The sequence below is a fragment of the Sus scrofa genome, chromosome 15 (genome assembly GCF_054392235.1).
Source record: "Sus scrofa isolate SSC_HxYL_T2T_F1_AM1 chromosome 15, Sscrofa_HxYL_maternal_Yorkshire_Landrace_v2.0, whole genome shotgun sequence".
Lineage (NCBI taxonomy): Eukaryota > Metazoa > Chordata > Mammalia > Artiodactyla > Suidae > Sus > Sus scrofa.
This window is the reverse complement of record NC_139397.1, coordinates 86,184,188-86,201,343: the sequence shown is the minus strand read 5'-3', so window position 1 is coordinate 86,201,343 and position 17,156 is coordinate 86,184,188. Positions and strand designations below refer to the sequence as shown.

Sequence of the window (17,156 nt, the reverse complement as noted above, 5' to 3'; positions counted from 1 at the left end):
CTGCAACCTACACCACAGCTCACGGCAACGCCGGATCATCAACCCACTGAGCAAGGGCAGGGACCGAACCCGCAACCCCATGGTTCCTAGTCGGATTCGTTAACCACTGCGCCACGACGGGAACTCCAGCAAATGAAATCTTAATACCAAAATTTAAAAGCACCTTATGTTTCTCAAAAGAAATGTCCATAATATATGCCTGTAAGTGTCTGTTATTTAGTTGAAACCCTCTTCCATATGTATGATTTAGGGCTACTAAGTTTATTTAAAAATTCATGACAGTAATATAAAAATTGAAATCTGCTCAAATAATTACAGTACATGACTTTACCAGGTACCCTGAGTGGCTTCTTCTTCTTCTTCTTCTTCTTTTTTTTTTTTTTTTTCATTTTAGGACCACACCCTCAGCATATGGCAGTTCCTAGGTTAGGGGTCCAGTCGGAACTACAGCTGCTGGCCTATGCCATAGCCATAGCAACACTGGATCCAAGCCATGTCTGTGACCTACACCATGCTCACAGCAAGGGCAAGGGGATCCTTAACCCGCTGAGTGGGGTCAGGGATCAAACCTGCATCCTCATGGATCCTAGCTGTGTTCCTTTTCTGCTGAGCTACAACAGGAACTCCCCCTACTTATGTTTTTCATTCATTTCTAAAAGAGTCTGAATGGAACAATTTGACAAAGAGAATTCATAGCTTCTTTGAACTGACCCCTGGCCTTTGAACAACAGACTCAATAAAATTCCTACATGTGGAAAACCATTCTCGCCTGCACCAGCCATGGCTCCCTTGCCAACAGCTGCAAGTTTCAGGGGCCTCACCTCTGGCAGGAGCTGCCCAGCAGGAGATGTGAGGGCAGAAGGGCCTCCGACCAGGGAGACCACGCCATTGCAATCCACAGCGCTGTGCATCTTCCCGTTCATGGGCAGAATAGGGAGCACCCTGGAGGCACGGCTGGCCTGGCTGACGTTGCTGTGGCGCCGCTCCCCGTGTCTGTGCGGCACAAACAGAGAGTCTCTTCTGCTGTCATTGTCTTCAAAGGTGCTGTGCTCATCATCAGCAAAGTCATTCTCAGAGCCAATATCCTTGGCTCGACCTCTGAAGCTGAAAAGGCTAGCCCTACTGTTGCGTCTTGGAGAGAAAAGGGAGCCACGGATGCTCAATAAAGACTATAAATAACAAGAAAGGAAACAAAAAACAGATGCACAGGATTAAGTTCTGGTATCTTGAAAAGGATGAGCATGCACTCATTGCTTCATATTTGTTGACACACCTAAGATAAGCCATTGTACAGGTGGGATCAAGGGCTCCTGAAGTAACTGCTGGTGGGGCTCACTTTCTACTAGGTTCAGCTTTTTGTTTTGTTTTCCCCTTTTCTCCCCTCCTTCATTTTCATCTTCTGAGCTCTCATTTTCTACCATTTTCTTCTACTTTATCTGTGACTTCAGATAGTCAGAAGTACCCCTCAAGAGTGTTTTGTCTCATTTCTGTCACCTGGAACTGAAATTTTTGCTAGATCCTTCTCTAGAAGTTAATCTCATGTAATAATCCAATGAGAACCAATTAAGTACACAACTATATTTTGATTCTTTGAAGCCAAAACACAATAGTAAGAGCTCACTAGTGACCACACCCTGAGGCAGATCTCACTACAGAGGAAAATAAAATCAATCTTGCTGGTAGGTCTGTTTAATTACAGTACAAGAAGCAGCTTCCCTCTTCCCTTCATGTATTTTATAAGCTCCTCATGAATAATTTAAACCAATCAAGCTGAAAGAACTATATGATTCATCCCATGATTTTCACTCTTCTGTCTGTCTAAAGAAATCTGAAGAGCACCTTATTTATAAAAACCTGGTTTTCACTAAGTATCTGTTCACAATCATTTAACAGTTTTCCAGATGGCTACAATGTCACTGCCATCATTCAGTTTACTTTTGTTCTAAAGCATAGCAGCATTGAGCACAATGAATCACTTCCTATTTATCACTAGTCTACTTTTATAACTGCACTGTAATGAACACTTATTTCTCTTTGTCCAATATCCAGTTGTCCTTTTTCTATTGACAATATCCTGATTATCTCTAAGAAATGCCCCTCAGCAAGACCACAATTCAAGCCTAGCCAGTGAGTGTATTCGATGCCTCTGGCCGTAGAGAATGGTTGAAAGGTGGGTAGGGGACCCTACTTGGTCAATAACAGTGACCTCTTTCTTTCGCAATTGTTGGGATAGAGATATATTTTCAATTGGGATTGCTAAAAATATTGAACATAAGTTTGGACATAAGTTCAAACATAAGTTTGAACATAAGATTGTCTTGAGACGTGATTAGAAATTGCACTCTTAACTTCCTTCTTTCCCTCCTCCCACACTAATAAATCATACTGAGGTCTGAAAAATATTTCTTGAAATCCACCTATTCCACTGAGAACATGATAACCTTATGCTAAAAGTGTACATTATATTTTTTCAATACAAAAGTAGAAATGGTTGCCAACACAATCACCTTTCTATCATGTTACTATAAAACAACAGTTTTTAGTATTTTGGGGTCTTGGGTCCTTGAAATATCTAAGAAAAACTATGGACTTTTCATCACTGTACCCTGGTTAATACTTGACTTGCTATTTTCAGTATTACTTACAGGGTCTTGCAAAGTGGGATTAGTATGATTTCAGCATTCTTTGTCTCCCCCTCCTTTTCTTTCTCTCCCTTTACCTCTCTCTCTGTTTCTGTCTCTGCAGTGCCCTCTCCATCTTCTTAGTTACTTGTTTCAATACTTCTTTACTGGATAGAAAATTTCTTTTTTCTATTTTTATGCAAATACCACTTTAAAAACAAGTATCAATTTGAGCCAGATACTACATGTTGTATTAGTCAGAGGTCACCTGTAAGGCCCAATTAGTTAGAAAGTAGAGGTTTCAAAAAGACAGGATGGGGAAAATGTTACGTCTTTGAATAACATTTACAGAGAAAGGTAGGACAGAGCCTAACATTTTCAGGCTTTACTATTTTGCCTAGAATTAGTTCTATCGGATTTGAAATAAAGCTTAAATCACAGTGACTGTTTTCGGTATCTATTGATCTGCAGTTTCAAAGTTGGGTAGTTTTTCCTCATGTAACCAATTTCTGTCTTTCCTCCCTCCTTCCCCTTTTTTCTTCCTTCAAAATGACCAATGCTATAAAAAGTGGATTTTATTTTTTAATTCACATTTATTAAGATTAATGTCTCCAACTAACAGAATCATAATGATTGACAACATGAGTAAGGATGAGTAAATGTTATAAAAACAAATTCTATTTCAAATTTGAATTCAACCCCACTAATCCTTTAATTTATCCTATCTTATAATGTTCCCTGGACTGGAATGAATAAGGCTGATCGATAAAAATTTTATACATATTAAACATAAGGTTATGTGGCTGTGTATACTATGAAATGTACAAAGAGCATATATATATGCATATATCTTTTAAATGAAATCAAATTGTAAATTTCCTTAGCAGTTTCTTAATTTTTTTTTTAAAGATATTATTTCTAGTCAGCTCGATACAGTGGAAAGTTCAAGGGTTTCAGTATTAGGCCAAATCTGAACGCCATCCCAAAGTTTAATAGCTATGTGGCAGTTATTAAACTTCACTGAGCCTAAAAAACCGTGAAAATGATAATATGCAGGTCTGTTAACATTAATTATGATAGAATAAAAAGAATTCCAAACACAAAAGAGGCACTCAAAAAAGAATACCTGCCTTCCCCTTCTCTTCACATCTGCAGATTGGGAATGAAGATTATAGTCCCTCCTGTAGTGAGGGACCTAAAAGAATTTATACTTCAAGTAGCAATGTACCATGTAGGTGTTAGCTGTTAGCACTGCTATCAGTGTCCAAGTTGTTACTGTTAACTGTATGGACATGAAGGTTTCACTACTGAGAATTTGTACTTCTGGTAATTCTCTTGGTAATATCAAAGACAATTAAGGATCCTAAATTTCAAAGTCTCAGCAGTGTGTGTTTGTACATAAGCCAGAAGCATCTAGAGAACATTTTCTGGACTGTATAAGTCAAGATATTCTTTCAATGCAAGTCTCCTTAAACATGAGACATAGATCATCAAGCGCAATTAAACACAACTGTAGTGGCACTTCCTCAGTGCACATCCACCTAAAAATTTTGGTTACACTTCTAGAAAAATTTTTCTTAAAATAAGAAAATGAAGAATACACTTCATATAAAGTTCGCACATGGATAGGAGCATCCACACAGATGGTCTGAGAGATTTGATTCTTCACTTCTAGGAACTTGACACTCAGGAAATCCACAGTTCACTGGGTCCAGGCCCACAGCTAAAAAGGGAGGGGAACCATCTGCTGATTATTCCTCATGGGGAAAACTGCCCTGAGATGCTTATGAGTCTTTAACAAAATCTCAAAGTCAAAAGCCTACCCAAGCCCAGCAAGATCTGTGATCTAAAAATACTTTCCTGGAATTCCAAAAAGTTGTAAAACCCACAAATTCTTTGAGGTGATAACCTAAACACTCAGTGATCAGAGCCATTCTGAAAGTACTGCGCCATCCAGGAGGAGGGCAGTTTTATCTCTAATCAAACTCTGGCATATCTTAAAAAATATGTTTGTTTTATAATGCAATTTATATAAACTAATAATTTTACCTGGTGTGGAGAGGAAAACCTCTTTTCATATGTCAGCCTGCTTCCTTCTAAGGAAAAACGGAAACCTTTTTTTCTTATGCTGTCTTCGGATTCAGATTTGTGGACCCCATCTTCCTTTTCTTCTTCTCCAGACTGTTCTTTCTGTTTCTTTTTCTTCCGTCTGTTTTTCAGCTCTTTTTCACTCTTGGAGCTCAACTTTGATGCTACTGAAGAACTTTCTGAGAAAACCCCTATCCCGCCAGCACCACTGAAGTCTCTTGATTCAGCAGATGCTGCTGCAGCTGCTGCCTAGAAGGGTCCAAGGGAAATAGTAGTTGTGCACAAACTTTGAAAAATTCTATCCATGTTTCTGCTTAATTTATCCTTAGTATCATGAATATATTATCTTGAAAATGATTTTCCATTCTAGTCTGTATTTTGGAAAACAACGCATTGTCATTAGACCAATTTAAGAATTAAAATTAACAGAAAAGTGGAAGATAATACATGTAACTTTGACGAAAATCTTCAAGTTGTGCTCCATACTATGGTTTCTAATTATCTAATAATATGAATAAGACAAATATCACAATGATTTTTTTGTGATTTAAGAAATATCGCAAGAAGGAAAGAATTAAGACTAGAGTTTCCTATTTTAACCTGATTAATCACACTTTCACTTGACAATGACCTAGTGCCAGTGTACAGTATTAAATTTAACTCAGTTAAGTATTTTATTTTAATAAACTTTTTTCTTTGACTTAAAATGACTATTTCACTAAGAAATGCACAACAAAAATATATTATAGTTTGTGTATAAGAAAACCCCAGATCATGGCATCTGAATGAATTTGTAAATTACAATAGTACAGTTGGAAAGATAAAGTGTCCAATATTGTTGCTGACACAACACCCAGTATATTTTATTTATCTGGTATTTATTACATAACCAGTATACTCAGTATTAAAAGAGAACTATACATCCAAGAAAAGCCACGTATAGGCAATGAATTAATGACATTAATTCAAGCAAATATAATTAGAGAAATTCTTATCTTATTTTCAAGCCTCATCAAGTTGAAATTATAGGATTTACAGGGTAGTAGACAAAGAATGTAATGGTTTAGTATGTTTATATACCAGGGGTTTCCTTATACAATCCACAAACTTGCATTTAAACTCTTCAAATAGAAAATAAATATCAAATAAGTCTTTGTCTTTCCAGATCCTATGAAATAATCTTCTCAGTTTGACTTTGGTTTTCTGATCTTTCTCACCTCCAGTGACACTAATGAAGAAGCAACTATAACTGAATTCCTCTTCCCCAGAAGATTAATACTTTGATTGAAGGCAAGTAGGTGTAACTACTGTGTAAGTTTGAATGAATGAGGGATCACAAGAGAGAAAAGTGTCACTAAAGCAATTATAATTCTTAATGTTTGGATGTCATTACTATTGACAGTAAGTAATCATCAAAACAAAATAATAATTTCCTAATAATGAAACATGCTCCTAGCACTTACCAAACTCATATGATGTGTTTTGAATGTCAATTGCCTCTGCTAGTTTTCTGTGCTAAATGCCTCTGACCTCAATAGTGTGGCCAGAGAATTGAGATAAACAAACACAAAAGGGTTTGATACTTGCTTATTATACCTGAGCTTCTTCTTGTTGCTTTTTTAATTGTTCAAGCATCTGCTGAAATTCAGCTTCTTTCTGTTCAGCCTCTTCCAGTGTTGCCTGGTTCTGTTCCTCATAGGCCATGGCAACCACAGCCAGGATTAAATTTATAAGGTAGAATGAGCCCAAGAAAATGACCAGCACAAAAAATATCATGTATGTTTTTCCAGCAGCACGTAGTGTCTGGAAAAGATGTTTTATTAAATTTTATATAGAATGTTATGAGCTCACTCTCTAAGTAATAAAGTATTTTATAGCAGTTCTCTGGATTTCAGTATTTCATGCTTCCCAAAACATTTTATCTGTTCTCACCAGTTGATAAAGGTTTTCCCAGAAGTCTTGAGTCATGAGACGAAATAAGGACAAGAAAGCCCAGCTAAAAGTGTCAAAGCTTGTGTAGCCATAGTTGGGGTTTCGACCAGCCTTCACACAGATGTATCCTTCTGGACACTGGCTGTGATTAGATTAAAGGAAAGAGAGGGAGTGAGTAACTCCAGTTTGATGGCTGGCTTTCCTGTTTTTATAGATACTGATGTCTATTTTATATGAAACCAGGGGAAGCAGATTTCTCTCCCTTTACCCAGTGCTCAGTTCAGCACTAAATGAACTGATTAATATAACAACAGAATCTGCTAAGTCTATTTGTGGATTTCTCTGTGATTCCTGTCGTTACTGTATTTATCATTTCTCCATATAAAAGCAATCATAATATGATTACTATCTCATGGAATTTGTAGAAAGGAACACAAAAGAGAGTCTATAGGGAAGAGTTTGATTTTCATTGAGGATATCTGGAGGCAGAAATGTGTTGAATGTGGCGGTGGGGGAGAGGGGTGAAAAAAAGATGGGTGGAGCGTATATAGAGGAATGAATGAGTTTGCAGAGTGAAGATTTTACAGCATGACCTGCATTGTCAGGCTGACCTGGTCTCAATATTGTGCCAGGCACTTGGGCTGCATATCTTGGGCAAGTTTCCCAAACTTCCTAGTCTTGAAATACCTCATATGTAAGAAAGGGGTAAGAAAAGAACCTGCCTCTCAAACTTACAAGCATTGAAGAAGATATCATATGCAAAGCATCTAGTACAGAATAGACAATGAGTTAAAACCAGTCTGTTTTACTGAGATCTGGAGATAAAGGCAGCACAATCTTTGTCATATGAACCAAATGCAAAGCCTGTTATCACTGGGAATTTTGCTATAGGTTTTAGTTACTGATGTCCACAATATCTTCTTCCACAGAAAGAACGTCAGACTTCTATGATTCTAAAGTTTTGTTAAATAGAGAAAGGTAACTATTTCTCTGAATTTTCTTCTTAGCTTTAGCTCCAGGTACAGTATTTCTCTTTTTTTTTTTGTCTTTTTTGCTATTTCTTGGGCCGCTCCCGCGGCATATGGAGGTTCCCAGGCTAGGGGTCTAATCGGAGCTGTAACCACCAGCCTACGCCAGAGGCACAGCAACGAGGGATCCAAGCCGGGTCTTCAACCTACATCACAGCTCACGGCAATGCCGGATCGTTAACCCACTGAGCAAGGGCAGGGACTGAACCCGCAACCTCATGGTTCCTAGTCGGATTTGTTAACCACTGCGCCACGACGAGAACTCCAATATTTCTTAATTATAAGCATTCACATGATGCCAGTCATAAAAATTAAAAGGACTTACTGAGTGCTGTAATAACTATACATTTACTAATCCATTTAATTTTCACAGCCGCCTTCTTATCTATTTATCGCCTGCAGAAATCAAGGCAAGCAGAGGTGACATTATATGGTGGAGTTCCAGGTTTGAATCCATGTAAATGCTCCAATCTATGCTCTTAACCACTTTGCTAAAATATGCTAGACATGTACTCCCACACCTCAGATACTGACATTATCTTCATGGAGACCACATTAGCGAATGTAGAATATCACACTTATAAAAGGACATGCTTATGAATTCTATTAACTTAAAGCTTCTTATGGATTTGTACTGCTTTTATCTCTCTATTTTTCATTGAACTAATTTGGAAGATTAGCTGTGACCCAGCATGGAAAAATAATTGCTACGTATGAGCGTGTGAAGGAGGTGAGAATCCACACTTATCCCAGCTATTTTGAGAGTCAGCGTGAAGTGAAATTTATGGAGGGCTTTGAATGAGGAACAAGCGGGGGTTGGGTGGGTGGGAGGTGGCAGGTTACTGAGGCTGATGGACTAAGACTCAACACTTACCCTGCATCTGAGCTGTTGCCACAAAGCAGAGCATCGTTTTGCCCTTCCAAAAAATAAAAGTGACCTATTTAAAAGAGCAAGGAACAGAAAGAATAATTAAAAAAAACCCTCAAACACTTTGGCCATTGTGTCTTGGTAATAAAGCTTACATTTAAAAAAACATAATGAAGTTGATAAAATAATAAATATGTATATGGATAAATGAATATATTTTTAATAATAATTGATATTAAACAAATATCAAAAAACATTTTGATTAAATAAATGTTTAGAAAATATGCTTTAAAAAGAAATTTTTTATAAGGATTAACTATTATAGCATTCTCCATCAGTATTTATTGTAAATAAAAACTCAAATTGTTTGGAATAATTCAAAAAACAGCTGTCAAATTGAAGCTGTTTGCTTGGCACAAAAAAATGAGAGAAGAGAAAGACTTGCTGCTTCTAAATATTTCCATGAGATTACAATTTACTTTACAAATACATTTTGCCTGGACTCAAAAAAGATTTAGATTTTTTTTTTCCTACCAATTTTATCTTAGTTTCTTGTGAAAAGTGGCCTTAGGTGTTTGTTCTTTCTATGATGCTGTAATTAAATATTTTGTTTTGAATTTTGGTTTGATTACTGTCTTTCAAGGTAAACTTATTTCCTTGGAGGTATATATTTTCTAAGTATACCTAATTTTTGTTCTTAAGGAATATCATATATAACAAATAAGTTGCAAAAATAATCTCAGAAAACATATGTATGTATAAACATACATATTTACATATTCACCCACACAAAACACATACACATTAATAAACACAAACACATATCCCCCACAGAAAATTTTTTTGACAGTTTTCAGGAATACTTAAAGCCTATATTAAAGGAATACCCTAATATATTATGAAGGTCAATCTGGGTCATAGTTTTACAAAAACTTTTAGATCATTATCTCATAACATATCAAAAAATAATTCTAGATGTTCAAAGATTAAAAATTTAAAGACAAATCCAGTAATATAAAAATATACAGGTTTTCTTTTTAACCTAAAATATATAGGTGACTGCTTTATATGTAGAATATCTAGGTGAAAATTTTTATTATCTCTGAATCCAGAAACATTTTATAAACTGAAATATGAATAAGAGAAAAAAAATTTGATGACTTGATTGCCTAAAAATAAAACTTACTTAGGCTCCAAGGCAATTAATAAAAAGAAAAACAAGCTGGAGAATACATTCACCGAAAATGACAAAATGCTAATATACCTGATGAATTAAAGAGTTCTTATGAATTTCCCCAAATATACTATCACCTGATGGAATGATGGGTAAAACTATCAACAGATAATTTACATTACATGAAATATATACCTTGCTAATGACAATAATAAATATATTATAAATTCTACATTAATAATTTAAAAGAGGATATACTTTTCTTTCTGCCAAAAGATTATCTAAGCTAATGAGAAAGAATTCAGTAAGATGGTCACTACTCTAGGGAGTATATAGTGGTATGATTTCTCTGGAGAGCAATCTGACACTATGTCTTCCCAGTCTTAATCTGGTCATACCCTTTGACTGTCCTCCAAAATTCTATTAAAAAAAAAATCTCTCTAAAGGAGACAATCAGAAACAGAAAAGATTCATGTGCAAAGACTATCACCATGCTGCTATAACATTAATAAATGGGAAAACCCTTAAATAATGAAATCATTTGTTTTATTTATTCATTTATCCAGTGAATTTTTTTTTCTTTTTTTCTTTTTTTTTGTCTTTTAGGGCCACACCTAGAGCATATGGAGGTTCCCAGGCTAGGGGTCTAATTGAAGCTGTTGCTGCCGACCTACGCCAGAGCCACAGCAATGCCAGATCTGAGCCACGTCTATGACCTACACCACAGCTCATGGCAACGCTGGATCCTTAATCCACTGATCGAGGCCAGGGATCGAACCTGAAACCTCATGGTTCCTAGTCGGATTCATTTCCACTGCTCCATGACGGGAACTTCCTATCTGGTGAATCTTAATCTCTCCAATATAAATCTTAATGTGAGCAGTGATAAAATTTCATATGGTTCTAAAAACCATGGAAGATACTTCAGATTAAGTATCCCAGTGGAGGACTGATAATCAAGATACCAATGGAAGTTGGCGAGTTAATTGTACCTGGAGGGAGGGATTTGGATATATTCTGATGCCCATTTCTAAAATAAAATCAAACTATACCAATAAAAAACTCTAACACGATGATTGATACCAAAGAGATAAATTAGAATATTATAGAGGTCAGTTTTGAGATTATCCTTTTTCATTAATAAGTGACTTGCTGGACTGAGGTTGCTTAACTTTCTAATGAGTACAAAAATTCAGATTTTATCTTGGTAAATGGTTTCTCTATTTCCAGATACAGCATATGTACTCAATACATATACTGAGTCAAATACAGCCAAATTATTTTTCCCCAGTCTTCTTAACAATCCATTTCAGCAAACTACACCAAATAGTTTAAATAACTGATTTATTTATTAAAATGACTGAAAACTCCTGATCAATGCCTACCAAACAAATAGTTTTGTTTATATACCATTATATTGTACTGCTTTCAACACTGGTTTGGGAAAAGGACACATTTTCAAGTGGTAACTTTTATCATGATGATTGACAGATAAGGAAAAAGGAATAAGATATCATTTGATTTCTGCATTACGTGTATTATCTTAAATTGTTCTAAGTCATTTGGTTCACATTGAAATTGAGACAATTTTCACTACATATATTTTTAATATTTGAAGTACTAAACAACTTAAAGGTTAAGAATATGTCTTACTTTTATCTTCAATATATTCATCCCAGTTAAACATGCTCACTGTCCTATTGAAAGTGGTACCGTTCCCATCCAATGAGCTATTAAAGAAGGAAGTGATGTTTATTTCAAAGGAAGAATTATCTGGGGGCCATTGTAAACATTTATTTCGCAGGTTGCCCATAAACAGCTGTAATCCTATTAGTGCAAACACGCTCAGACAGAACACAGTCAGGATCATTACATCTGAGAGCTTCTTCACCGACTGGATTAGGGCCCCCACGATGGTCTTCAGGCCTACAAATAAAATCAAAAGGAGGAACTTAAATATACTATTCAGCAGCTACTTTACAGACAAAAACATCATGAGCTTGTCCTGGAAAATAAAGATGTCATGCAGAATGCCAACAATATTAGTTTAATGTTGGTGATTGAATAACATTTTCATGAAAAGCCTGCTAGCTGGTGAAAATGAATGAAAGCAGAATTTGTATGTTCATTAGAAAACTGTGAATGGAAATAAACCAAAAGTGTATTTCTAAGTACTCTCTAAGGAGAGCAAAAGAAATGGTTTTGTTATTCATGCTTAAATATCAACCTTGAGTAAATATTTTGCTTTTATTTGCAGATGTCTTACTCCCTAACCTCTTATTAATTTTAGAAAATCTATATGAATAAATAAGAAATCTTGAATCACTGAATTATGGAGTTATTGTGAATTCTGCAAGCTTGAGTATGGGTTAATAAAGGAAGACATCTGAAAACTGAGCCCCATGCAGCACTCATGCTATCCCTTGTTCTTTCATTTATCTGCAGTTTTAAACCTAACTGGTCAAATTTGCATCAGTTTGAACGCTTCATAGTTTAGCTTCTATGCGGAAAGCTTGATGTTATAGGACGCAAACCATGTAGCCTGTTACTGCAAATGCCTCATGCAAAAACTTGTTAAACTCAAAGGCTGATTTAGAACAGTTAATTTTAAAGAAAGCAACTAGTAAAAGCAAAGAATCAAATCCATCCAAAATGTGATGTACTGATTCTTGCTTTTTTACAAATTTATTTGCAATAGGTGACAAGCAATAAGGCTTACGCACAAAAGCTGTGATTGCGGCACCAATGCTGCTAAAGTCAGCCTCAGTGTTTAACCTAGCTCTCACCTGGAATGACTGAAATTGTTTTCAATGCTCGGAGAACTCTGAATGTTCTCAACGCTGAGACATTGCCCAGGTCCACAAATTCTGTCACATATCTGTAATAGGGAGTTCACACACAAACACAATAACAGAACACAAGAAACAGTTGGAGATATAAGGGGCCTACCACCTTATACCAGTTTCTTCTTACCTGGAATTACAGAAATAGTTTTCAAAGCTCTCAAGACTCTGAAAGTTCGAAGAGCTGAAACATTGCCTAGGTTTACAAATTCTGTTACATACCTGTAGAATTAAATCAGAGTTATTCAGAATTTAGGGAAATCTAAGTCTAAGTTGGTCTTTCATCAAGACCTTTTCAACTTCAATGAGTGTCGCCATCAGATTTCCCAATTTAGAGAAAAATGGCATTGTGATCAATCATAAACTCTGTTACCTGGGGAAATTATTTTATTGCTTTAAAGTGCTAACTGAAGTCAAAATCATTCAATTTACTAAGACAGTCCCTAATTTCTCCAAAGTGCATAATTTGATTGGAAGAAAACTATATTAACTTCAGATGATAACCAAGAAAAATGCTTGATCTATTAAGAAAAGCCACCATTGTAGGCACCCACCAATGATTTACTCTTCCTGGATAAAAATGTATAAGATACTTACGCAAAAGTAATGACTGTGAAATCCAACCAATTCCATGGATCCCGTAGAAATGTGAAATCTTCTAAACAAAAGCCCCTTGCAAGTATTTTTATAAGTGATTCAAAAGTATAAATTCCTGTAAAGGTGTACCTGAGAGAAAATAGCCAATCCCACATTAAAGCTCTAGTAGGTAATTTACATGTATAAATTATAAAAAATTATAACAAAGACAAACGGCAAATAAAAATTAGAGACTTCCTTATCATTCTACATCAGTCTCTCTATGATATAGAACTTAGGTAGGGCTTAAGGATGAAGGAAATATTGCATTCTGAAAGACATTCTCATTGACTGTAAATGAGTATTATCCTTGCTACATTAATTAATTTGAAGGCCCAAATAATAGGCTTCTGTATGAAGATATTGCTTGAAATACCCTGGATTTTTGTCTGATTTAAGCAAATAGTTATTAATACAAAAATATATGAAGAATTTTTGTTTAATAAATTATGCATCATTGAGAGCCATGAAATATATACTAATAAAACATAGAAAGGTGATAGCCATGAGGAAAAGAACACACAAACTAGGTATAATTTTTATCATTAGATATTAGTAACCACTGATAATCTTCAGAAGAGTGTGAGATTCACAAGGATGTTAAAGGCCTATAAATACTGGTGGTCAAATCAGTGCAGTAATTTGAGCAACTGAATGAGAAAGGGCAAGCTTTGTCCTACAGAAAATCAGTGACTGAAATGAACTCAAATCGTTGTCTAATGGGTTTGGAGTAGCCAATATGATTTGCTAAAGAAAGTGATGAGGTCTCAAGATGTTAAATGCACAATTTGAAACATGTAGGACATGTTTCATGTCCAAAAATGTAGGACAATATTGAAAGATTTTAAAAAATCTTCTACTTACTCCACATTCTTTGTCCAGTCTGGAGGGTTACTCATGGTCATAAATACACAGTTGGTAAGAATAGTGCACATAATGAGCACATTGAATAAAGTAGAAGACTATTGTCAAGGAAGACAGAGTTCAGTGGAAAATTTCACTTTCATACACCATAATGTCTTTCACCACCATGAAGTTTAGATTGATCATAGCCCTATTACTCTATCACTGAGTTTGCCTTTTCCATTTCTGTAATGTTAACAACTTCATATCCAAGCCATGTCAAGCCAAGTCAGCAACTATTTTGAGGTTATTTATATTGCTTTTAGTGATGAAAAACATTAAATGCAAAGAAATTAGTTCATTGGTAAATAATTTATCAACTTAAGGTCGCTGTTTTTTTTAAATGACAGACTCAACTCAATGACTAAAGTGCCAGCTCAGTAAATATGAAAACCCTAAAAAAATTCAACAAGAGAGTTCAGGTAATTGCAGTCTTCTCTAAGTATCCTTGGGGGGTTGGTTCCAGGACACACAGCAGAACCAAAATCTGAAGACGCTCAAGTCCCATAGTTGGCCCTCTATATCCATGGGTTCTGCATACTCAGGTTAAAAAAACCATAGATCTGAATATTATACACCATCTACTGTTGGTTGAATCTGTGGATGTAGAACCTGCAGGAACGAAATTTGTGGATACAGAGTGCTGACTGCAACTGAATGCATTATTACTCCATCCTAATGGCTGTCCAGGTGGAATGTCCTCAATAAGATTCTTTCTGAGTGGAGTATATAATATAAGGTAATTACTCAGTTAATTCTGAAAAGTTTGGGATTGGCACATGCACACTGTGGTATATGGAATGACCGGCCAATTGTGTCTTGCTATATAACACTGGGAACTCTACCCAATATTCTGTGGTAATTTATATGGGAAAAAAAATCTGAAAAAGAATAGATGTGTGTATATGCATAACTGAATCACTTTGCTGAACAGCATAAATTATCACAACATTGTAAATCAGTTATACTTCAGTAAAACTTTAAAAAATGAAAAAAAAATTCTGAATAGTACGAGAAGATGGCATTCCTTGGGTCTGTAACTGTAGCCAAATTACTTATTAATTTCCCTAAACCTTGGTTCACCTATCTATAAAAGTGAGAAAGAATAACCATTTCACAGGGTTGCTATCGGAATCAAATCAGGTAAGATACGTTAAATCTCTGACTTAATGTGCCTTGTACCTAGTAGATACTCAATAAATTGCTTTCCTAATTTTCTGAATCATAGAGAACACTACTTACAACAAACATCTGGTTTGTTTCACTCTAACCCAGTTTGCCTTTGTAGACATAACAATGCCCTTCACTCTCTTTCGTATTGAAAAATGGCAACAAAAACTCTTTAAGTAAACACTGAATAGTCAGATAGCTGAAATAACTTTCATGTTTAATAAAAAACACAAGAAGGATCAGTTGTAGTTATACAAAACAAGAGCTTTTATCAAAATAGACCTAGAAACTTTATAAAAATTCCAGAGTGAATAAATGTAATTAATATCCCTTCTCACTCTTTAATTATAAATCTCGACATTACTTGCATATAGCAAAATATTAGCAGGATTTTAAGTGCAATAAAATAGAACAATGAATAGCCAATGCTGTGTCAATCTATAAAGGAAGTTTCTTTATACCTACAGCTGGCTTTAGTCAAAGCAATCATTGATATTTCATTTTGATTAGCAGTGATGTAAGGCACTTGCTTAATTCTTAGCTTGTTCAAATACATCCACATCAAAACAGTCATAAGTAAATGATGTGGATCAGCCACGTGAGGGCACTACAACCTAGGGAACAAAGAAAAACACCATTTCAAAGGATAAATATATTTTTTCTTTATTGCTAAAAATTAACAAAAAATTAAGATAAAATTAAATATGACTCTCTGTTAGTATCTAAAACTAGAGGATCCTCTGTGTCTCTTAGCCTGCTCTGCCCTATTAGAGAAAACAACTCCCCTTGACAGATTGGCACCATTCAAAATATAAGGTTTCCAGACTCAACCATGCTCAACACAGTCTTGTACTTCTCCACTTCACTGTACCTCCTACTCTGCAAGTACAATTTCAAATATTCTCCACTCTTCTCTGATCTCCAAGCTTCTTCCTTCCCTCTCCATTTGTTTCTTACTGAGAGAGGAGACAGCATCAGACAGCCATACGTTTACTTCCCACCCCCAAAATGACAAACCCCGCTGTATTTGGATACTTTTCTCCTTCCTGTTTCAGTAGGAAGAATATTCACTCCTTCCGCCCATACAATGGACACATTCCTTCTTTCCAGGACACGTCAGAAATCTCTTATTTCTTCCTTCTTTTATCTTTAATACTTCCAACTCTATCTGCCTCTCACTATCAATACAAACTTGCTTATCTCTCTTATCTGGAAGGAAAAGAATACTTTCCTTATAACCCACTTTCCTTTAACTACTTACAACCCTACTTCTCTTTTCCATTTTATAGCCAAATTTCTTGAACAAGATGTTTGTCTTAACTTTTCCTTGTATCTAACTCATCCTCAGCATACCAACTTTCTTTCTAAATATGACAAACATCTTCATGTTCATAACAATATGGATAGTTCGGGAGTTCCCATTGTGGCTCAGTGGAAATTAACCTAACTAGTAACCATGAGGACGTGGGTTCGATCCCTGCCCTCTCTAAGTGGGTTAAGGATCTGGAGTTTCTGTGAACTGTGGTTTAGTTCACAGATGTAGCTCAGAACCCGCATTGCTGTGGCTGTGGCATAGGCCAGCAACTACAGCTCTCCTTCAACTGCTAGCCTGGGAACTTCCATATGCTGCAGGAAGTTCCTAAAGAGACAAAACAAACCCCCCAAACCAATATGGATAGTTTTGAGTTCTTATTTGACTTTTTCTCACAGTAGTATTTGACAAACATGATTCTTCCTTCTTTCACAGTGTTTGCTTACTTTTGCTTTCATGATGTCCCAATCCATTGATTCTTTATATCTCATAGGAAACAATTTTTTGTGTCCTTTGAAATATAATACTTCACTTTTTGAAAACAGGGACCTAGGATATCCAAGCCATTTCCCCCATTTCTT

General features: G+C 35.7%; 2 protein-coding genes across 18 annotated transcripts in view; one reads left to right on the top strand and one right to left on the bottom strand.

Moving 5' to 3' along the window:
• The window catches only part of TTC21B (tetratricopeptide repeat domain 21B), an 875,896-nt gene that overhangs the window by 569,463 nt on the left and 289,277 nt on the right, over nucleotides 1–17,156 (top strand). The gene's annotated exons all lie outside the window — the stretch shown is intronic.
• SCN2A (sodium voltage-gated channel alpha subunit 2) overlaps nucleotides 1–17,156 on the bottom strand; it is a 134,448-nt gene that overhangs the window by 56,480 nt on the left and 60,812 nt on the right. For 5 of the 17 annotated variants that reach the window (XM_084999284.1, XM_084999298.1, XM_084999281.1 and 2 more), the window contains exons 4-12: nucleotides 14,055–14,144; nucleotides 13,152–13,280; nucleotides 12,685–12,776; nucleotides 11,365–11,637; nucleotides 8,544–8,607; nucleotides 6,642–6,783; nucleotides 6,306–6,512; nucleotides 4,671–4,958; nucleotides 822–1,169 (exon numbers count right to left, since the gene is read on the bottom strand). In XM_084999284.1, the coding sequence (XP_084855410.1) occupies nucleotides 822–1,169; nucleotides 4,671–4,958; nucleotides 6,306–6,512; nucleotides 6,642–6,783; nucleotides 8,544–8,607; nucleotides 11,365–11,637; nucleotides 12,685–12,776; nucleotides 13,152–13,280; nucleotides 14,055–14,144 (1,633 nt within the window). Of the gene's footprint in view, nucleotides 1–821; nucleotides 1,170–4,670; nucleotides 4,959–6,305; nucleotides 6,513–6,641; nucleotides 6,784–8,543; nucleotides 8,608–11,364; nucleotides 11,638–12,497; nucleotides 12,590–12,684; nucleotides 12,777–13,151; nucleotides 13,281–14,054; nucleotides 14,145–17,156 lie in introns of all 17 variants that reach the window. The other 12 variants (XM_084999285.1, XM_084999289.1, XM_084999286.1 and 9 more) reach the window with 4 other exon arrangements.